This window comes from Felis catus, chromosome B1 (assembly GCF_018350175.1).
Source record: "Felis catus isolate Fca126 chromosome B1, F.catus_Fca126_mat1.0, whole genome shotgun sequence".
Taxonomy (NCBI): domain Eukaryota; kingdom Metazoa; phylum Chordata; class Mammalia; order Carnivora; family Felidae; genus Felis; species Felis catus.
The window spans coordinates 84240641-84264797 of NC_058371.1; the positions used below are offsets into that span (position 1 = coordinate 84240641).

The 24157-nt window shown below is 37.6% G+C and overlaps 1 protein-coding gene across 11 annotated transcripts in view; it reads left to right on the forward strand.

The window, feature by feature from the left end:
* Positions 1-24157, forward strand: part of INPP4B (inositol polyphosphate-4-phosphatase type II B) — a 764537-nt gene that overhangs the window by 657883 nt on the left and 82497 nt on the right. For all 11 annotated transcript variants that reach the window (XM_045055824.1, XM_019828926.3, XM_045055818.1 and 8 more), the window contains 4 exons: positions 16692-16864; positions 17710-17833; positions 18952-19069; positions 23979-24119. In XM_045055824.1, coding sequence (XP_044911759.1) covers positions 16692-16864; positions 17710-17833; positions 18952-19069; positions 23979-24119 — 556 coding nt within the window. The remainder of the gene's footprint in view (positions 1-16691; positions 16865-17709; positions 17834-18951; positions 19070-23978; positions 24120-24157) is intronic.

Below are 24157 nucleotides of genomic sequence, written 5' to 3' on the forward strand. Positions count from 1 at the left end.
CTATATCATGAATATTTCTTGAGAAACATTTCTAAAAATGTGATTATGACACTAAACTAATTCATCAAAAGAGAAACCACTATTTTAGAAATTTAATCATTATTATATTAACACATAAAGCATCTTTGAACATTTAAGTTTTCAACTACATCTTCTATATTTCCCCCTAAGTTAGATTGCTGGAAGTGGAATTATTTTATAAGGAAGAGTTATCCCTTCTCTCCCATGTATTCATTTATACAATTCTATTTATATCAGTGTGGACTCATGAATGCTTATTTTATCATTTAGCTTATAATCTAATAATATTATAATATTTATTTCAGGCTCAAACTTGTCTGGAGTTAGGAGTTCTTTCAGGTTGGTTTCAGTAGCCTTCTGACATGTTCCTCTGTGCACAGACTAGTTCCTCCCTTGTTTTCTTTCATACTGACTCTCTTACTTTCCTTTACTCACTCACTCCCCTACCCTCTGGCACCATGAGGTATTCTAGGTTCATTTGTATTTTCCTGCCCCAGCCTTAGGTTCAGCCATTTTCCAGGGAACTCTGGTTTCTTCTATTAGAAAATGGCATGTAGAAACCAAGTGTGTGTGGGTAGGTATCTCTTTAGCAACAGAAACTCTCACCAGCAGTATCTACAAGCACCCTTTTAACTACAGCCTTCCCTGATCTCATGCTACATTGGGTGAAAAACATCATATTGTAATTTGCAATTTATTATAACTGTATTTGTAACTTATTGTAATTTATCTAGTTATTAGTGATGTTTGACATCATATAGCTTAATTCTGTACTTCAAACTATTATTTTTTGTAGTAAAATCCATTTCTTCAACAGCCCCAGTTTTATCCCCAGCTCCTCACTGGGGTGGAAAAACCATTTCATTCTTTTCTTTTTATGATTAATAAATGAATTGATTCAGTAAATGATTGAGTCATCCAGAATTTACTGAAATGTGTGATGTTGTAAATACTGTTAGGCATTTGTTACCACATCACTTATTATTGTTCTGGCTTTTTTTTCTTTCTATATTACATTCTGCATATATTTTTCATCAATTTCTGGAATTTTTCTTCTGTTCATATGTTTTTGACTATTGTGTTTTATATTCAGATATATTTTGAAATCTCATAGGGTAAGTTAACCCTATGACATATTTCCCTCTCTTCATCACCATCTTTTATTTTTACATTTTAGCTGTAACTCATGTTTGTTTTGCTGGTATGTGTATATGTATATATGTATATGTATAACATCATGATGTACATGATGTACATATATGTATATGTACATCATGTACATCATGATATATATGTACATATACATATATACATATCATGTATACATATCATGATGTATATGTACATATATACATATCATGTATACATATCATGATGTATATGTACATATACATATATACATATCATGTTTAAACAGATGGTCCTCTGATTTGTTGCTACCTTTTCCCATTTTTTAAATGTTTATAACCTGCAGATATTGTTTCAAGTTGTGCATTTTTCTTTTGCAGTGTATTTATTTAATAATGTTTTAAATCTGGAGGTTTAAAGGGTTTTTGTTTATTTTAGATCCAGGATTTTACACTATATCTTACTTCATAAATTTCTTTTCAGAGCTAATATAAATAGTGTTGAGAGAAGTAAAACATTCTCTACTATTCTGAACATGAATAATGGAATACCTTTCCAAACCTACATGGCTTATATATATTCATAGCTTTTCTTAATGAACAAGATTTTTGTGTACTTCCCTACATTTTGACATGCTTATTTTTTAATTTTATTTATTTATTTTTAGAGAGACAGAGACAGCATGAGTGGGGAGGTGACAGAGAGAGAGGGAGAAAGAGAGAATCCCAAGCAAGCTCCCACTGTGGGGCTTGAACTCACAAAACTGTGAGATCATGACCTGAGGCAAAACCAAGAGTTGGATGCTTAACCGACTGAGCCACCCAGGCACCCAACTTAAGCATACTGTAAGCATCTACAAGCATCCACTGTATGCATGGGACCACATGCCTTTAATTTTGTAACAACTTGAAGACTCACAGATAAAATCAGTGAATATTAGAATCTTGGATTTTAATGTGCCCTTAAAGATTATGTAATTAAACCTCCTAAATTGTGTTAAGAAGCTTACGCATAGCATCTCTGCCAGTTTTCACGTAGCCTGTGGTACACATCTCCACCGATAGAAAACCATTTTTTATTTTCTAGAATGGCATACTCCAGATGTTGATCTAAATATGTTCCCTTTAATTTTACCCACCGGCCTAGGTCTAATTCTGTATAACAAACAGAACAAATCTACTTTCCTTTTTCCACATTATAGTCTAACTTACCTGAAAGCAACCCTCATGTCCTTTTTGAATTGCCACTCCTTGGTCATTTTTCAAAGGAATAGCATCCAACACAGAGTAACACAGGAGGACCACTTTCCTACTTTCAGATACTATTTTTCTATTAATGATATCTAAGTTCACATTAACTGTTTTGACAGCTGCATTTTACTACTGCCTCCAATGATATCCAAAAACCTCGGTAAATTTCACGTATCCTTCAGGCTTTCAAGATTCAAGTAGTTTTTAAGCACCACTGTGTGCTAGACATTATGAAATACTAGGGGCACAAGGAGATTAAGACACGGTCTGTCTCAATTCTACTGAAGAGACGGATGTGCAAACCCATGACTGCAGGATGCTGCACTTTTGAATATACTCTAATAAAGACCTATTTCTCTCATCCATCATATCTACTGTCCAACTCAGGTTTATTTTATTCACATTTCACAACTATTTTCTGTTCATTCGCACAAGTAAAAGATAAAAATGATGTCAAGACAGAAATAAATACAGACCCTTGAAGCACATCACTAAATGTGTGTGTGTGTGTGTGTGTGTGTGTGCATTGAAGTACACTTATTAATCACTACTGTTTAGGGATGTGTGTTCAAGCAGCGATATATTCTCCCATTCATGTTGTTGCATGCCTGCATTTCTCTGTCTTCTACAAGGTTACCATGAAATGTCCTGTGAAAGGCCAAACACTCTATGTCTCTGAAAACTTTTTTCTAATATGCCCAGCTGTAAGTCCTGTCAAAAAGGAGATGAAGTTCCTATGATGTGACTTTTCTCAACGAGCCCATGCTGGCTTCATGTCATCACTGCTTCCTCATACAAAGGAGGTAAACGTCCATGCAGACCACAGAATTAGTTTACTTACTACCGATTGCAGTTTTACACTCACTGATACACATGTCCTTTCCTGCTTCCTAATTTTCTTTTAGCTTACAAGGTGCATTTCACGTTTCCTAGTGGGATCTGAGAATTCACTTTTTCTCCAGGGATTTTACTTCATCTTTGCCTGCCTCCAGTTAACCCAACTGTTTGGTAACTACCAACAATTTGTCAGTAATTTATCACTAATTATCAATGGCTTCCTAACGCCAAAGATTCGTCATCTGAAAAAATGTACCACAACCTCCAAAGAGGGACAAATCTAGGGTTTTAGCAAATCACTTTTTTTAGCAAACTTCTTTCATATGTGTGTGTGTGTGCGTGTGTATACTTAAATGCTTATTCATTTATTTTGAGAGAGAGAGAGAGAGAGAGAGAGAGAGAGAGAGAGAGAGAGTCTGAAAGGGGGAAGGGCAGAGAGAATGGGAGACAGAGGATCCAAAGTGAGTTCTGAGCTGACGGCAGGGCTCATACCCATGAACCATGAGATCATGATCTGAGCTGAAGTAGGATGCTTAACCGAATGAGCCACCCAGGTGCCCCTCTTTCCTATATTTTATCTTTGGTTGGCCAGAGTAGTTGTCTGCCTAATAAATTTGAAATGCTTAAGGATTAGAACCATTAATTAATTAACACAATTATGCATAAAATAGTTCATGTCATTAAGTTTATGGAAGAGACACACTAAATTTGTGTTAGCTGGAAAATAAAGAAGATACTTTCATTAATTCAATATATATGTGTTGAGCATCTACCCTGTGTCATGCTGTCATAACCCTGCTCTTACAGTATCTTGGGTGAGCAAATAGCATTTAAAAGAAGATACACAGAGGGGCACCTGGGTGGCTCAGTCAGTTAAGCATCTGATTTCAGCTCAGGTCATGATCTCACCATTCATGGGTTCAAATCCCATGTCAGGCTCTGTGCTGACAGCTCAGAGCTTGGAGCCTGCTACGTACGGACTCTGTATCTCCCTCTCTCTCTGCCCCTCCCCTGCTCTCTCTCTCTCTCTCTCTCTCAAAAATAAAATAATGCAAAAAATTAAAAATGAATAAAAACAAAAGAAGATACACAGAGATTTTCCAAGGATAGAATATACAAGATAAAAGACTTAGAAGAGGAAATATGCATTTAAGAGTCATTACCAGGTAGATAGATGAAACTAAATAAAGTGTGAACACAAAGAAGAGAAAAATATTAAGGAAATCCATACTACAGAGGTGCGGGTCATAGAGATTGCCTTCACCTGAGGAATAGGAAGCACAAGTGGGTAAAAATCACATGCAACTTGGGTACCAAACAAAGGTATCAAGAGAGAAAATAATCCCATTACCTTGTTAAACCTTCTTTCATTCATATTTATGTGACACGCACTTGCTAAGCCTTTACATTCTTGCCTCCGCCTTACAATAAGCTTGTAGGGGAGGTTCTATTTTTATCCCCATTTTATAGATGAAGAACTTAAGCAATACTTAAAAGATCACAGAACTGGTAGGTATCTGAGCAAGGATACAAATCCAGGCAAAATGATTCCTGATTGAATTTGTCAAAAAGAATCTGAGTCCTCAGAATAACTGTTGGCAAGAAATCCTTAGATCTTAAGAGCAGTTCTGCATATGGACTTACTTTATGGTTAGATATCAGCCATATCTAATACTTGTTTGCTGAAATTTTTCCTGATCTTTCAAAGCCCTAAATTCCAAGACCCACACTTGCCACTTCATAATGCTTTGTCATTTTCTTCCACCTCATCTTACCTCATCCTTCATAATCTAGTCACACTGGACTCTTTTGAGACCTCACTTTGTACTTTTCACTGCTAGGCCTTCAAAGGTTTGCCCATATCTTTTCCATGATCTCAAACTTCACATCCTCTAAGGAACCTTCTCTGGTCCTTCAGGCCAGAGCTGGTTTTATGAGCATGGGATCATTGCAAGTGCACAGGGTCACCAACACAGCAGGGCCATCTGCTCTGGGTTTAATGCTCTGTAGTCACCATCTTGCCTTCTTAAAAATTTATCTTTGTGTTTTAAATAAAGTCCAATAGGGCAATGGAAGCCATGCCTGGAACTTTAGATTTGATTCACCTACAGTTCTGCCTCCCATGTTCTCCAATGCCTGCCCAGTTCCCTAATCCTTCTCCTAACCCGGTGACCTCTTTCTGACCCCATTCTCACCTACCAAGGGGCCTGGGTGCAGGTGTGGAGATAGTTAGGGTCAGGATGGATACCTTTGAGACTCTGCATACATGTGTCACCATGCCCAAGGGAGTATGACATAAAAGAGTAAGTAAAATCTCAACCATGACAGGTTGAGAAAGATACCACTGAGGAAGAAAGGAGAAGGGTTGTTTACTCTCTTTGAACAGGGGTCTCTCACATTTTAATTTTTTCATTGAATTCTGCAAATTATGCAGCCATACCTTCTTTTTTTTTTCAATATGAAATTTATTGCCAAATTGGTCTCCATACAACACCCAGCGCTCATCCCAACAGGCTCATCCTCAGGCCCAATAGGCTCATCCTCAATGCCTATCACCCACTTTCCCCTCCCTTCCACCCCCCCATCAACCCTCAGTTTGTTCTCAGTTTTTAAGAGTCTCTTATGTTTTGGCTCCCTCCCTCTCTAACCTCTTTTTTTTCCTTCCCCTCCCCCATGGTCTTCTGGTAAGTTTCTCATGATCCACATATGAGTGAAAACATATGGTATCTGTCTTTCTCTGCAGCCATACTTTCTACAAGAGTTTCAAGTACAAAGGCCCTCAGGTGTCATATAGGGTAACATGAATGAGTCAAATGAATTGGATGGTTGGACACTGGGACAAACTAGGAAGTATATATCCTTCAAAAGAGGGCCACCACTCAGATCTAGCCAATCATTCCCACAAAGGAATCTGAACCTACAGGTGCCATATCTTCTGATTTTTCAAGTAAATCTGAATTTTTATATGAAACATTAAAATTCTTTAAAGGTCAATATTTGACTTGGAAGAATTGTTAAAATATGAGGAAGGCCAAATAAAATACCTCTGAGGGCCAAATACGACTGGCCCATGGGCCACTATTTTGCAGCCTCTGAATCTCTGGTTTATTGAGATGCTGTTTTAAATGTCATCTCCTCTACTAGACTTGGCTCTGAGAGAAAATATGCCAAGTATTTGTGATTTGCTCTTGAATCTCCAGAACCTAACATAATTCTTAGAAACTCATAGAGGCCAATATTATGAAATAAAAGCCTGGTCACCTTGATCTATAACTGCTACCTGACAAGAAATGCTTAGGCAGGTAAATTTTATATTATTAAGTGAATATCATCAACATGCGTGCATGTTTATGCGTACATACATGAAAATCATCAGAACTTATACTCAACATTAGGTAATTATTTCAGTGGATTTATAATATGAAACATGTATTTTATTTTGTAAAGTGCAAGGATACAAGCACAAAGCATCATTTTCATCAAAGGGCTTAAATATTAATATTCATGAATTTCATGAATTTCTACACATAAATGATTAGTATTACATTGGGAAAGAAACATCAATGAATCAGGCTTTTAAAAACTCATAAGTTAACAGGTAAAAAAGGTTTTTAAAATACACTTACTAGCTAAAAAAAACAATAAAAAATAAAATATACCACAGATATTTGTATTATAAAATTAGGATTTCAATAATAATTGTACATTATGAAATTTTCAAATATCCTATCAGAAAACTAATGTGCCCCTTAAAAATTGTGCAATGAATTACAGTGTAACAAAACAACACTTGACTCAGCTCCAAGGTTCTTGGCAAGTTCTCAATTTACTTATTTGGCTATAACCTTTGACAGATAACTTACGTTCTTTGGACCTTACTTTGTGGGTAAAATAAAGGTCATCTGCCAAGTTTTGAAAGTCTCTGCCAGTTCTAATGTATGAGAATAAAGGTGCCACATTATTTAAAGTGATTTTTTTTCTTTCATTCATTCAACATATTTTAATTGAGTACCTACTATGTGCCAGGCACTATTCTAGACAATGAAGATACAACAATAAACGAAACAGGCAAAACATCTGCCCTCCCATATGTTTGTACCAGAGAGACATTAAAACATAATAAATAAAGGTATTACACAAGATATTAATGGTGGCAAATGATGTGGAAAAATATGAAGCAAATAAGAGGGTTTTGGAATATTGTTAGAGGGCAGAATTGAAGTTTAAGGGGAGTGGCCAATGGCTTTATTGAGAAGTTGATATTAGAACAAAGACACAAGGAGAAAAAGATAGAGCCATGTGGACATCTAGGGGAAGGATATATTGAACACAGAAAACAACTACTACAAAAGACTTGAGACAGTAGTGGCCCTGCCATGATCAGAAAACAGCAAAAATGCCAGTTTGGTTTGAACAGAGAAAGAGGAGGGAAAAAAGTAGAAGATGAATTTATACAGGCAACTTAGAGAAAGGATCATGTAAGGCCTTTGGATTGACTTTGACTTTTACTCTGAGAAAAATAAGAGCAGTCAGAGAGTTTTTGAGCCAGGGATTAACCTAATATGACACAGATTTTAACACCTAGGCTGTAATGTTGAGATTAGACTACAGATGGGAAAGATAGAACCAGGTATAGATAAGTTGGAAGGCTAATGTAATTATATAGGTGAGACATGTTAGTGGCTTGGATCAAGAAGAAGGTAGCAGTGGAGATGATGAAAGTGGTTGGACTCTGTACTTATTTTGAAGGTAGTGTTGACAGGCTTTTCTGATGGTTTGGGTGAGAGAATGAAAGAAAAGGCGGAGTTGAGGGGCGCCTGGGTGGCTCAGTCGGTTGGGCGGCCGACTTCGGTTCAGGTCATGATCTCGCGGTCCGTGAGTTCGAGCCCCGCGTCGGGCTCTGTGCTGACCCGCTCAGAGCCTGGAGCCTGTTTCAGATTCTGTGTCTCCCTCTCTCTCTCTGACCCTCCCCCATTCATGCTCTGTCTCTCTCTGTCTCAAAAATAAATAAACGTTAAAAAAATTTGTTTTTAAATAAAAAAAAAAGAAAAGGAGTTGAGAATGATTCAACATTTTTAGCACAAGCAGCTGGAAAGATGGGGTGGTCCTGTACTTGTTGGGGAAGACTGGGTAGAACAGGGTTTGTGGTGAATAGGAGCTTGTTTGGAAAATGCCAGTTTACATGGACATATCAAGTATGCAGTTAGATATAAGAATCTGGGTTCAAGAGAGAGGTTCAGGTTAAAGATATAAATCTGTATGAAGAGTACATTTATCATGATGAGCACTGAGTGAATCACTATACCGTACACCCGAAACTAGTATAACACTGTATGTTAACTATACTAGAATTAAAATTTTAAAACTTAATAAAAAAAGGTATAAATATGGTAATTGTCAACACATAAATGGTACTTAAAACCATGGAACTGAAAAATGTCAACAAAGGGTTGAGTGTTCAGAGGAAAGGAAGCTAATGTGCAGATTACCCTGGGGATGTTCCCATATGAATGGGTCAAAAAGAAGTGGATGAACCAGCAACAGAGTGGGATAAGGAATGGCCAGTAAGGTGGGAGGATACCAGGAGAGTATGATATCCTGAAATCCGGGGTGAGAAACTCCAGGAGGGAGTTTTCAGCATGCCTAATGCTGCCAAAGGTCAAGTGGAATGAGGACTAAGTGACTTTGGATTTATCAGCATAGAAGTCACTGGTGACAGTGATGACAATTCACTAGAGTGGATAAGGAGTAAATGCAAGTGGAGTGGTTAAAAGGAAGAGAAAGAAAAGGAACTGGAGACAGCATGTATAGACAACTTTTTGAGAAGTGTCATCATGAAAGGAAGAAGAGAAAGAGGGTGGAAGCTGTAGAAGGAAGTAGGGTCGAGATGGGGTTGTTTTTTTAAAGATGGGAACACAACGGCATGTGTATGTGCTGATGGGAATCTCTAGTAACAAGGGAAATATTGATGATGTAGGGGAAAGGGGAGAGAATTTCTCGAGTGATACTTTTAAGTAAGGGATAGGAGATGAGATCTGGTGTACAGATAGAGGAGCTGGTTGGTCTTAGCTGGGGAGCAAACAGTTCATCCTCAGAAATAGGAGAGAAGGAAGAGCATAAGCGACAAATGTGAGTAGGCAGGCAGACAATGGGTGACATATAAAAATTACTTTATGATTGTATTAATTTTTTAAGATCGTAGCTAACATCTTGGGGTTTCTTAGTATGTGCTGGAAACTTAAAAATATTGCCTGTATTATTTAATTCTTGTAACATGCATAGGAATAATTCTACATATTTAATAAATGAAAAAGTAGAAAGGTGAATTACTTGTCACTATCAAGCCCAGTCCAGTGGCAGAGCCTGGCTTCCGTCCCCAGTGGTCTCAGTTGAGAGCCTGCTCTCCTGACCACTATGCTTCACTGCTTCTATTCTTTCCAGGAAAAAGTATTAGTGGTATTGAGGGATAACTTTTTGAAAATCAATCCTGTAGATATCTCTTAAAGCTTTACAATGGAATGGTACCTTAGGCAGAAATTAAGAATTACCACATATTCAAAAATTGCACTTACTTAAAATTACTTAAATTTATCATAAATCTGGTGATGCTCACATCCAAAACAAAACTGAGATAGATAAAGACTCATATTTCCCATGTGGGAACCTTGGGGCATATGATTATTGAATGGAATGGCTTGAGAGTAGTATTGTTTACATTATGTTTGGTTACTTGCCTACTTTCTCTGCACTTATGAGTTAAATCTATTTACGTGAGGCTTTGTTACTTTGTAAAGGAATTTTTAAAAATGGTGCACTATATTCCAATGGCTTTGGAGTTTACTAGAAAGCTCCTACAGTACCTGGTACCCTTCAGGATAGAAATGCCTCTCCTTTTCCCTTCTCTGGATCATTCTTCAGTCAACTCAATATCTACTCCTTTTTTCTCAGTCTTAGATACTACACAAAATTTAAATTACAGGAGCTATCTGGTGGAGATGTATTGGTGACTTCAGGTTGCTCAGTAATCTATGACCTATACAGCTTATTCTGAAATGTTCAGCATATTTGTAGGCCAGAGTCCTGAGGTTACAGGTGTTTTAAAGGCCACAAGGCAAAATAAGCCCAATGGATATGAGACTCCTCCAGGCTCATCACAACCCCCAATTCAAAACTTTTGTGCTACAACAAATACAGAGCTTGTTTGATTAATGGATTTAGGTCCTGGAAACTGTCTTAGCAGAATTTACTTAAGGCTTTCAACTCTGTGCTACAAAATGAGAAATTTAACCAGGATATCGGTTGATGCATTTCCTTCGCTATTTTTCTAAGAGCAAGATTGGAGAGTTTTATGACACTGTGTTCTCAGGCTGGCAGGATTTAAACAAACAAAGTTCCCTTGACACAAGAAAAGGTTGCCTTTGTTCTTCTAGCAGCTTGTTTCAAGTTGAGCAGTACACTCATTTCTAATACATCTGGAAGGTGCCAAGATCAGTCGCTTCCCTTGGATCATAGTTCAGTGGACACTATGATGATCACGTTTTAAGATTCATGTCTGTCCTTCGTGTGAATCCCCCTGGGGCCGTTAGACTGCTCAGAAGACATAGACTGCTCTCTGTGCAACTTTTCCCCCAGGGTTACCATAAACCCTGTTTCCATTTGCCCTGCCTGATACCCATTATTTCTAGATTTGGTCTTACTTCTTAGCTTTTGGCTCTCTGCTCACATACTCTGTACCTTCCTGTTTCCCTCCCCACCCCTACTTACCTCTCTTCTATCCCAGCTATGATGACTGCCCACTAAGCTTTTTATTGTTTTTCCCTTCCTCCCATGGCTTCAGGCTCAACATTTATTTCCACTGTACTCTTGCCTTGTCCAAGTCTGTCAGTAATGTCAGCCCCTCCTCTCCTCCCTTCCAATCCCCGCATGGCAACTTCAATCAGTTTATGGCATCTGTCTATGGGACTTGACATCATCAAACCATTCACTTCTCCCAGACTGTTCCTACAAAGCTTTGCTTTATGAGTGTTCCATTCAGCTTCCCTGAACTCCTTCGTACAAGACTTCCTTCAAATGTTCAGCAAATAACACAACCATGAATGAATATGATCTCACCAAAGATGAACTGCATTGCCTCTAAACTCTTAATTCTTCTAAACTTGTTTTGTCACGGTCCCAATTTTTATAGCACTTATCCAACTCCCTTATATGGTAGATATTACTTTGCACCTCTTACTTTTCCTTGTAGGGGTCATGAGTTATAAATATAAGTGTCACCCATAGGACCTCACATCCAAAAGGTTCTACCTGTCTAACAAATGACTGTGTTTCTCATGATGGCAGTGAAGAAAGGAGGGAAAGTGATAAAAGGAAGGCAGGTTAGCCTTTGTTAAAGTGATATAAATACAGATTGATTTTTTGGTTCCTGGACCAAGAGATAGATGATAAAGATGGACAAGGGCTTAGGAAGGTTCAGGGCACATTCTGAGTGGCTGAGGAAGGCATTCTAGGCAACCAGGCCTTAGCAGGTGCTTTTCTTCTCCGGATTATTCAGCCATTATCTGATTAGGCTATATCCTGGGGTATGTCCAGATATTTGGAGGCTTCATGTGGGCTGGTGTCCAGGATCTATTACCAACGTTGGCCCCATGTATTATACTCATACAAAGGAGTTTAGCTATAAAGTGTCTGGAGGGGAAGCCTTTGGTTGACCCCTCCAAGCTATGATGTTCCCATTGTAGCATTGTGCCTGAAAGAAGGCCTTCACTCAGAGGGACACATAGGTAGCTATATCTGGGGTGAGGTAGGACACAGGTCCATCAAAAGCCATAAAGACTCTGAGCAGGGATCGTGAAATCTCCCACCCTCGCCTCCAACTACAAACCCATTGTGGATCCTGTGCTCCCTGAGTTTGAGCATAGTATAAAAGCCCTGTTGGCTAGGAGTTTGGTCTCTGTTCTCACAACCTTGGGGATTTTATCACCCTCCTTAGAGGCTATTCTAATTGCTTAGCTTCACAGTTCATCATCTTCTTAACTGAGGTGAATCCTAAAAGCTGGGATCATTTCTTCTCTTATCTCTTTGAATAAAGTTTAATGGGCATGCAATCTTTTAGCTTTTCTTTTCCTCTATGTCTGAAAAGTTGTGATAACAAAAATAACAATGGCAACAAGCTTGTGTGAAGTTAATTATTTTAAATGAGCAAAGAAAACCAAGTACCTGAGAAGAAAATGACTCAGAAATTGGAAAGAAAGCATTATGCTCTGCTACAGTTGGTAGCTATTTGGCTCTTTTATTTTCCTCCTGAGTAACATAAGAGCCATTGAGCTCAGAGGACGTGAACATCCTGTACAGGAAATAGATGGCGTATGGAGGAGGTGAGGGGGGCACCTCGCAGTCGTTCTTTGAATCCTTCACTGAGCGTCACTTGAATATGTTATAGAAGCAAGGAAAGGGCTGGAAAACAGGCTCTGCTTGGATGGCTTCCAGCACACTTCACAAAGCTCAGGAAAAGCTTGGCTAAGCCACATGCATTTTATGTTTTCCTGAGGAAAGACTCTGCTTATTGGTCACAGGGTTAAGGAGTTTCAGCAAGTTTTTATAGAGACACTAAAACATTCTCTTTATATTTTCCTCTGTCACTGAAAGGAGCCCAGGGGATAGAATCGAGGATGTGGGCACTTAAGTGCCTGCTGAGCCGGTTAGCTCCCAGAGAGGAGTTGGTGCAGTGACTATAGAGTGGTGAGCCCCTAGCTTCCTAGCTTCATTGGGTGTATCCTGTGTGTGTGTGTGTCTGTGTGTGTGTGTGTGTGTTGTATAAAATCTTAGTTGAAATTTGAAGAAATTAAACTCAGAAAAGTGGATTGTGCATTTCAGGACTTCTGATTTTGACTAGATAGTGCAGAATGAACATCATCTTCATCTCTGACAGAACATGGCTTTCTCACGAGAACAAAGTGAGCACCACGCAAATTGTGAAGTAAGGAGAGGCAGGAAGGTGAGGGGAAGTGACAGTGATCTGAAGACGGTCAAGACCTGTAGCTTCTTCCTTTTCCCAAAAATATTTTCGAAGAGAAAACTAAAGCATTTGCTGTTCCTTTGTGAAAATGATTTGGAAGGCTCATTGGAGCAAAAAGGCCATTTGTGAACTGACTCCAGCCTTTCTTTCGCCTGTCATACACCATTGTGTTTATTTGAGAACCTGAGATTTATGGTGAGTGAATATTAACAGGGACCAAAACCTTTAGTCATTGCAATTTGCATTTGCCAGTGCAGTTTTTCCTTTATCTGGTGAACTTAAATTGTTTCTTTTCCAGAAAACAAAATAGAATTTTAGCTTTCTCATTCATGCTTTTCTATTGGAAGCTGGCTACTGTAATCTTTAAAACATGCTACCTTCCTCACAAACTTGCATTTTTCTTGGAGTGCCTGGGTGGCGCAGTCGGTTGGGCGTCCGACTTCAGCCAGGTCACGATCTCGCGGTCTGTGAGTTCGAGCCCGCGTCGGGCTCTGGGCTGATGGCTCAGAGCCTGGAGCCTGTTTCCGATTCTGTGTCTCCCTCTCTCTCTGCCCCTCGCCCGTTCATGCTCTGTCTCTCTCTGTCCCAAAAATAAATAAACGTTGAAAAAAAAATTAAAACAAACTTGCATTTTTCTTATTTATAATTAATGTTTTATTATACTGTCATTTTCTTTAAATTTTAGCTAAAAACGTATATATAATTATAGTAAATGGAGACTATTGTTAACATGCTCCTAGGTTTAGAATATCAGTGTATTTTTTTCCAGGTTTTCAGTTTAATTCTATTAAGACTAGAAATCAGACTCCATTTTGTTAGTATATGATTGCAATTTATGAGTAAGAATCAACTGGTTAAGTAAGTGTGAGGATAGGTTTAGAAGCGAGTAAGGAAATGATGAAGAAATTTGCAAAGGAAGATCTTCGAGAAAAACAGAGCTATATTTAAATTTTAGCTGTCACTTAATGTCTTTCAAGAGAAGTAAGTGTATACCCTTAAGTTAATTTTCCATTTTCTAATGAGGAAGAGCATAACACACCCTTGACCAAGTCATTGGCCACTTGACACAAGATAGTATGATACAAGGTGCCTAAACCAATACGCACACTATGTATAAAGCAGTACAAATCAGGGGCTTGAATGGAATAGTGACACAGTAGTTCTGCTTCAGCCTAATAAGGCAGCGCCACCTACTGCACACAAGCTTTATTTTGTGTTTGAGATTCTTCAGTAGAAGCTGATCTCTAGGACTTAAGCACAAAACAAAATCATTTTGCCGCCTGTTATCTTTTAAGATGGAAATCTACATCGGTTTATTGAAATATTTGTCTTCCTAGTGTATATATGTATGTTATCAGTCTAAACATTCATATTGAGAATAATAAGAGGGCGGGAGAGAATGGGAGATAAAGAATGTAAATATAAAAAAATAGGACTAAGGAGCATCCGTTTTTGATATCTACTGATGTATCTTTTATTCTGAAAATAAGTCTGATGCCCATTCACATGCCCTTTTACATGTAATAATGACATAAAAATCACTATTAGCCAATGCTTGTTTAAAATGAACCATTGTTCGTATTTCACCCAAGGCTGCCCACAGGTGAGTCCTTCATTAAATGATTACAGACTTAATAAGCCTTCATTGGATTTCCCTTCTCTAGTGTTTTTTTATTCCTAGCATAACACTTAATTCTACAATATTTTCAAATAATAACTCATAATGTTCCTAATGTATTTTGCATTATAGCTTCACATAAGCGTTTACATTAAGTATTAACAAGAGCACAGCTTTTTATTAAGTGGGGGTCACTCATTATTCTTTCAAGCATTTTAGTTTATTTCATCTAGTTTATTACAACACAGCATAAAATAACTGACAGTAGATATGGTACAATGGTGATTACGATTCTTTTTATCATTCCCTGTAACTCTTCCAAGGTCTTAACTGGTTATTGACCACTTACATCATTCACGGTGAAGTTTACACTTTTTTGCTAAGAAGATCATAGCAAGTCAGATCCTGATTTATAATGAATTTTTCAGCATATATACATTTCTATTAGATATCATTGTCATGCTACTATTAATTTATTTATATGTTAATGGAATGTCATGCAATCTGGAATGTATAGTATTTGACATTTATCAGGGCCTTGATTTCCAAATAAACTAAAATATAATATAACTCATTTCTATATCACGTGCCAATGTCATAATTATAGAATTGAAACATGTTTGGTATCTAGACATACAAAAAGCACAGTTGGTTTCAGTTTTGTATCCTGATTTGAAAAAAACCTATTTGAATTGTCAAAAACTTGATTTTTTCATTCTTGTCTATATCTTTAAAAACGTTTGGCATATTTATTATAACTATACTCATTCAATTAAAACGATTGAATTTTAGATTCTATGCTAGGCTCAGTGATTAAAATATAAGTTCCTTACTGTCAGTGAGCTCCCTTTCTTGTAGAGCAAACAGTGTGTGGATAATTCTAGAACATTAAAAACAAGGAACTGTGGGAATAAAAAAAAGGAATTAATCTCTACCCAAACTTCAGTAAATGGGGAGGGGGGGGGGATCCATACTTCCTAGAAGACAAAAATCCTAAATTCAGTCTGCAGAGAAGATAAAGTATTTATCAGGGAGACAGGTAGAGGGAGTGTGTTCCAGGACTGGAGTTAGGATTTGCACACACACTAAAATGAAAGAGCATGGCAGGTTTGGGAAAATTGGGAACATTGTTCAGTTCACCTGGGACTCACGACTGCGAGTGAGGATGTTCTGAGAGGTGAGACTGGACAACTAGCAGAGATCAGATACTGCAGGGTCTTTTATGCTTTTGGACTTTATTCTGAATTCTTTAGTGTTTTTAAAATGTTTAAAGTAGGGCAGTGAGGGAGTGAGGGATGGGATGGAATTGAAACTGATTAGAAAGTCCCCTCCAGTGACACTGTTGAAAAAGCATTCAAATAGGATGTGATCAGAGGGAGAGGGAAGTGACTGATCCAGAGAAGATTGAGAAATGATGAAGGCAGAGGGCAAGGGGTAAGTGAATGTCTGGTGGGTTATTACAGTGGTAGAACTATTCAATGTCCCAACAAATGTGAAAACTATAGAAAAAGAAGCCTAGGAAAATTTGTTTCCAGCATAGAAAGAGTCTGATGGCCTCATCCACTAGGATCCAGGCAGTACAGACTGGAGGTGAGTAGGGTGGAGAGGAGTTCTACTGTAAATATATTCAATACACCCAGCAGAGAGATCCAACATGTGGCTGGTTATACCTGGATTTCAGAGGAGAGATTTGTATCAGAGCTCTTCTAATCATTGTGAATCCTTAATGATATGTGTAACTTGACTGTAGAATAATAAATTGGTTCTATTCTCCAAGACCTTCACCTATCCTGCTGTTCTTACACCCCCTTCCTCTCCACAGAGGACTGGTATGAACAGTTGTATCCCCTCATCCTTACCCTGAAGGACTGCATGGGAGAAGTGGTGAACCGAGCCAAGCAGTCCTTGACATTCGTGCTCCTTCAGGAACTTGCATACAGCTTGCCCCAGTGCTTGATGCTGACTCTGAGAAGGGACATCGTCTTCAGCCAAGCGGTAGATGCCTCTTTTTGTTGTGAGCACAGTGCAATGCTGGGTGGCTAAATGTTATCCTTGGTGACAGAAGAGGTCTTCTTTTGGTAGTTTCATTTTTAAAGAGATTCTTTACTTAAATTTTTGGTATGAGGTTTTCTTGTTCATAATAAACATGAACTGAATGGAAACAGCTTATGAGATCTTAAGTATTTATTTCTGCAAAGAGATGGCCAAGTCTCTGAATTGTACATTCTGTTTCATGGCGCAGACAGTCTGTGAAGAACAGGTTGCCCATCCTGTCATGGTATTACTCCCTGGGGTCTCCACACAGTACAGGCTGGAAGGAAAGGGGCGGCTGCCTTCCACAGCAGGTGGCAGCTGGGGCTGGCAAAAGGGATCTGTTTGCAACCTCCCTTTTATTTATACAGCTCCCTAAGGAATCCCAGGACAAGGCCTCATAATGATCTTTTTGTTTGGTTTGCTTATAAAATAAGTTTGCAGGGAAGTAATGCTTAAAGGCAGGGTTTGGCAGGACCACTTTCTTTGCCTACCCCCAGCCCTATCTCATGACACCAAGGCTGGTCTCCATCACAGTAGCTGTCCTGGGGGCCTTTCTTCTCCCTTCCGCCTCCACACCTACAACTGAGTTTTATAGACATACATATGGAGGAAAGGAGACAGAAGCCTCTCTTCCTAAACATTCCAGGCAAAGGGAATATTTTAACCCAACTGTCCGTGTCTCCCACTATTTCATGGATGTTTCACATACTTGAAAATTTTTAATTAAATCTGTGATGCCTCAAAAATCTTAAATATTTTTCAATTAAAGTTTGCTGACCCAAATGTCTTCAATGACTTTTTTTTAGCTTGCTGGATTGGTTTGTGGTTTTATCATCAAATTACATTCAAGTTTGCATGACCCTGGCTTCCTGCAGCAGCTTCACACAGTGGGGTTGATAGTGCAATATGAAGGACTGCTAAGTACATATAGTGAGTATTGCTTTGGTACATGTTAAAATCGTATTCTTATTCATAAGGATAGTTGATCCATAGATTCTGCAGTAAAACTTAAAAATGAGAAATAAACATTTATGACATCAGGCATTACAGAAATAATGTAACTTTCTGTTCTGTGCATTCATTCACCTTGTAACTGTACTCTTATCCTCATTATGTTTTGAAAATGGAATTATAGATTATTTCATAGTGGAGTCCTGAACAACCATCTGGCTTTTTTAATATAAAAGGCTCTTTGCCAACAGAGTTTCAATGACTGGATTTTTAAAGTCCCAACTCTCTAATGTCTAGAACTGCACTATTCAATACATAGCCTGGTGTGGCTATTGAGCACTTGAAACGTGTCTAGTCCAAATCAATATGTGCTAGACAGGCACACCAGATTTCCAAGACTAGTAAAAACTAGTTTTATATTAATAATTAATAGTTTTATATTGATTTATAACTAAATGATACATTGGGTATATTGGGTTAGAGTAAAATATATTATTAATATTAATTTCACCTTTGTAAATCTTACTCTTTTAAAAACGTGACCCCCAGGAAATTTAAAATTATATATGTAGACTGCATTATATTTGAATTGGATAGTGTTGATCTTGACTCTAACTCAATTTCCTCCTTCTTAGGCTTTCTTTGTTAGTGTGCTGAGAAATAAAACTAGTGTGAGCCTGGGTCAGTAGTCTAAAATTCAAACATCTCTATTATTTCTAGAAAAATCAAATATCAAGTCTAAAATTCAAACATCTCTATTATTTCTAGAAAAATCAAATATCAGTCCTGCCAATGGAAAGAGACCTGCATGATCCTCTGTTTCATAAAGGAGTTAAAACTTCCCGATAGCCTTCCACCAAATGTACACATTCTTCTTTCCCTCAAAGGGTACTTGGACTGCTGGAGTCCACTGAAATGGTTTTTATTTCACTGGTGAAAGCCTTCAGCCTCTGAGGAAAAGTGTTTAGAATAAATTCACTGCACTCAGAAACTCATTCACTAAAATGCTAGAACAAATCCCAGCAGGGAGGTGTAATACCAAATGACATTTTCTTCAAATAGTATATTTGTAACAATGCTCCTTCTCCCTTGTGTAGGTGATGAAATCGGAATGCTAGAGGACATGGCTGTTGGCATTTCAGATTTGAAGAAAGTTGCATTTAAAATAATTGAAGCCAAGTCCAATGATGTCTTGCCAGTTATAACAGGAAGGCGGTAAGTGGTGCCTATTTCCTCGAGACCAAGCTTTGTTAGATATTTGTGTTAACTCCTGACAAAGGAGCAAGGAGAATTAAGGTTTGGTTGGGAAACTTTTCTCTTGTTCTTTTTTCCTTTTTTGTGCAAAATAAGTTAGGGGATGTAAGAGGGGAAGATCTTGAAAAACTCTCAGAAGTCTCGTGAATGTTTATCAATTGTCCGGTAGTGAGGTGAGCCTTGTAGTGTTCCTCCAGGAAATATGAGGAATTCAAAAGAATAGCAGGCATCAGAAGAGCATTTTCTCTTTATTACTATCTATTCCAAAGCTCTACATGTTTTTACTTTTGCTGGAATCATTTGGTTAATAGCATCATAATTCCTAAAATGACTTTTTATTAAATTCTGTTAAAAGCAGCAACATTTCAGAAAGGATCTATTTCTGTGTCATGGGGCATATACCGCCATTTTTCTTAATTATTTTTGACAATTCACTCACAGACTCAAATTTCTGAGAATGGTTTTAAATAAATAGCTTTGAAGGTCAGTGTATGATGGGCAAAATATCAGAAATAGTTAAGAAAAATGATGATGTGTGGAATAGACTTCCAACAGAAGAATTATATCCTTTGGTAAATCATTTCAGTTGGGGGTCCACCAGATTGTAACCATTTGGAAAGTAGCACTTTTAAATGCTGCATGAGGATATTTGAAATTTGAAACATTCTTAGATCACAAGGAAAAATATGAACATACTAAAGAGAAGGCCCTTTTCATACTGGAGAGAGATGGAGAAGAAAGTAGGTAGAAAAGTTCAAACTAAACTTGCTTTCTTGGGGCACCTGGGTGGCTCAGTCAGTTAAGCACCTGACTCTTGATCCGAGCTCAGGTCATGATCTCATGGTTCTTAAGTTCAAGCCCTGCATCGGGCTCTGCACTGATAGTGTGGAGCCTGCTTGAGATTCTGCCTCTCCTTCTATCTTCCCCTGCCCACTTGTGTGTACTCTCTATTTCTCTCTCAAAATAAGTAAACATAAAAAAAATTAACTAACCTTGCTTTCTTGTCTATAGTCAATATATAATAGTTATTTTAAACTTTGTGTGAAGGATGCTCAGAGATACGTGATTGAATGAAAGGTGACTATTTCTTATAAAGAAAAAATATCCTCATAAAGCTAAATATTTCATCTGTGAACTCATGCTTAATTTTCCATGCATTGGAATAAAGAAGAATAAAATTGTTCATACACACACCTGGAAAACAGTACCACTCTATATTACTATGGAGATTATTATCAAAAGTGGGAAACTGATACTTCTATCACAATTAATATGGAAAGCTTACCAGGCAATTTGGTATAGGCAGAGTATACGCTTTTTCTGAGGGAATGTGCAGGCTGTGCCTAAATTCAAAAGTTACGAAACAGATGTCAGTGGAACTCTTAGAACAGCAAAGTGAGCAACTTGGCAAATCCTCTCTCCTAACAGGACCACTGCAATTGGACAGAATTGTCTAAAACGACCATCTTGAGACTAAGGAAATAAATGTGCACACAAACTCAGAAGTACTTATTGATGAAAAACTAGTGGACATTGGTTAAGACCATTGGTGTCTGTTGGCTCTCTTGCCTGGAGTTGCTCCCATCCAAGCCAGCTGGGCAGTTGGGTCAGCACAGTTTTACTGTGGTGACACAATCCGAGAAGACCAGCGGTTTCACTACTAGAGGGGGCTGACTTTATTTGGACTGGAGAGCAGAAAAAAGCACACTCCTGAAAAGTTGTTGGAAGCATTGTTATACATATAACAATGTCATTCACAATAACGTCAAAAAATAATTACATCGGACCAAATTTAACAAAGTACTCTAAGAATTGTATACAGAACACACAAAATCGTGCTTAGAGAAATTAATAAGATCCAATAAACAGAAAAGACAGTCCGTGTTCCCAGATTAGGATACTCAGTATTGTTTCGATGGCAATTCTCCACAAATTGATCTATAGATTCAGTCCAATTGCTGTCTAAATCCCAGTAGTCTTTTGTGCAGAAATTGGCAAGCTAAACCTAAAATTTGTATGGAAATGCAAAGGAACCAAAATTCCAAAAACAATTTTGCAAAAGAAGGACAAAAGAAGACTTACACTTTCTGATTTCAAGACTTAATATGAAACCACAATAATCAAGACTTTGTGGTACTGGAATAAGTATACACATCTAGATCAATGGAACAGAATTTAGAGCCCAGATGTAAACTGTTCAATTGATTTTTGACAGAAGTGCCAAAGCCATTCAATGGAGAATGGGGAGTCTTTTCAAAAAATGTGCTGTGACAATTGGTTATCCATATGCAGAAAAAATAATTTAGAACCCAATTTACGTCACACACAAAAGTTATCTCATAATGGATCATAGGTCTAAATGTAGGAGCTAAAACTATTTGTAAAACTATTTGAGAAAATATTTCTAAGTTGGGTTCAGGAAAGAGTTCTTAGATAGGACCCCAAATTGTAGATTCATAAAATAAACAATTTGATAGATAGAATTTAATCAAAATTATAAACTTTTAAGGATCAAAAATATCACTAAGTAAATGAAAAGACAAGCCACAGATTGGGAGACAATATATACAAATCATATATCTGATAAAAGACTTGCATCCAGAATGTATAAAGATTCTTACAACTCAATAATTATGAGAAAAAAATCCTAATTTAAAAATGGGCAAACAGTTTGAATAGATTTTTTGCCAGGTAAGATATGTGAGTGGTTTATATGCATATGGAAACATATTCAATATCATTAGTCATTAGGAGAATGCAAATTAAAGCCCCAAGTGGATACCGCTTCATCATAGTGGAAACCATCATAATCAAAACTCAGACAAGTGTTCACAAGGATGTGAGAAACCTGGAACCCTCATACATTGCTGGTGGGCATATAAAGTTGTGCTGCCACTTTGGAAACAGTTTGGCAGTTTCTTAGAAAGTTGAACGTAAAATTACTATATGACTTTTAGGTATATACCAAAGAGAAAATGAAACCATATGTCCACACAATAGCTAATGCATGAATGTTGATAACAGCATTATTCATAATAGTCCAAATCATGAAGTAATCCAAGTATCCATCAACTTGTGAGTACATTGACAAAATGTGGTATATCTATACAATAGAATGCTATAAAAAGGAATAAAAAGGAATAATCTGCTGATACATGCTACGACATAATAACTTCAAAGTCATTATGCTAAATGAAAATGCTAGACACAAAAGACTATATATTACATAATTCTGTTTATATGAAATATGTAAAAAAGTAAAATCTGCAGAGACAGGAAATAGATCAGTGGTTTCCTGGGGCTGACAGTGGGATTGGGGTTTGAATGCAAATGGTCATTTGCATTCAAGGGAGAGATTTGTTTAAGGTGATGGAAATGTTCTGAAACTGGATTATAGTCAGGACTGCACAACTCTACAAATTTGCTAAAACTCTGAATTCTGCACTTACAATGCATGAGTTTATGTCAGTTATATTTGATTCAAGCTGACAAAAAGTTATCATAAAATACTATATAATGTTTCACCTTCAGTGTACCTTTACACATGGGCTCACTCATTAATACTTCTCGTATTCTGAAATAAATAAACATCAGCCCTCCGTTAGCCAGGCTATTGTAAAGGGCACTGAGAGCATTTTTAAAAAGAAAAATAGGGGCGCCTGGGTGGCTCAGTCGGTTAAGCGTCCGACTTCGGCTCAGGTCATGATCTCACAGTCCGTGAGTTCGAGCCCCGCGTCGGGCTCTGTGCGGACAGCTCAGAGCCTGGAGCCTGTTTTGGATTCTGTGTCTCCCTCTCTCTCTCTGACCCTCCCCCGTTCATGCTCTGTCTCTCTTTGTCTCAAAAATAAATAAACATTAAAAAAAATAAATTAAAAAAAAATTAAAAAAAAAAAAAGAAAAATAATGTGGCCATTCATCTGCGGCTAGTGCTAACATCCCTGCTTGCCAGATTGGGGGTATGTCCTGGTTCTCTGGTTTGAAGCTCAGGGTCAATCATCCAGAGTATGTGTCAGTATTGTTATATTTTAGAAAACTAAAAATATCCTCACAAAGAGACTCACTAGTTGTCCTGTGCTTCTTTTCCCAATACATGTATTGCGATCCCAGCACTATATACAGCTCCAGAAACACATGGATTTTCATAAACTCTGAACAAAACTCTCTATATTTTAATACTCAATTCACACTGCATCAGAAGATGTCAAGTTTAAAAATGTACAAGCAGCTATTCTTGTTGACCATATTCTGTGAATCCTAATTTAAATTTTCCACACCAAACAGTAGGGGTAATTTTTAATGGAAATTTCCAGTGAAAAACCACTCCTGTGATGTGCTAATGTTGCAAAACTGATCAGGAACCCCCAAAGGTTACATTTTAAATAATGAAACAGTTACATTCCCATCAAGCCATCGCAAAGAGGGAGGTTCATCAATAATAATAATAATCAAGCCATGCTAAGTAATGCCTTAAGTGATTGGGCTTATTAGTTTCACTATATTGAAAAATCCATCATTAAATTACTTTCCTTATTCTTGAGACTGACTGGGTTTTAAAAATAATTAAATCAAGAAGATAAATATTGAGTCTCTTATGCACATGGCCCTGGTGTACAAATGAACTAAACATTCTTCCTTTCCTAAAGGATCTCAAAGTAATGGAGAAAAATAAAAAATGAAAATAACTCTTTATGCCAAGTAATTTAATAGTGAAGTGAATGAAATGATTGTTGAATGAATTAATAACAGAAAATAGGGAGATAGCAGCCAGAAACCTAAATCAGCTCTATGTTCCTACTGTTTTATTGTTTCTTTCCAATAAAACTGAATGAAATGAACAATGCTCCTTCTCTTTGCCCTCCGCTTTCTTTAGTGAACATTACGTGGTAGAGGTGAAGCTTCCAGCGAGAATGTTTGAGGCCCTGCCCCTGCAGATTAAAGAAGGGCAATTGCTTCATGTGTATCCAGTACTTTTTAATGTTGGAATCAATGAGCAACAAACTCTTGCTGAGAGGTAAGCTTCAAGTGTAAGATCAGTACTACACATGTTTT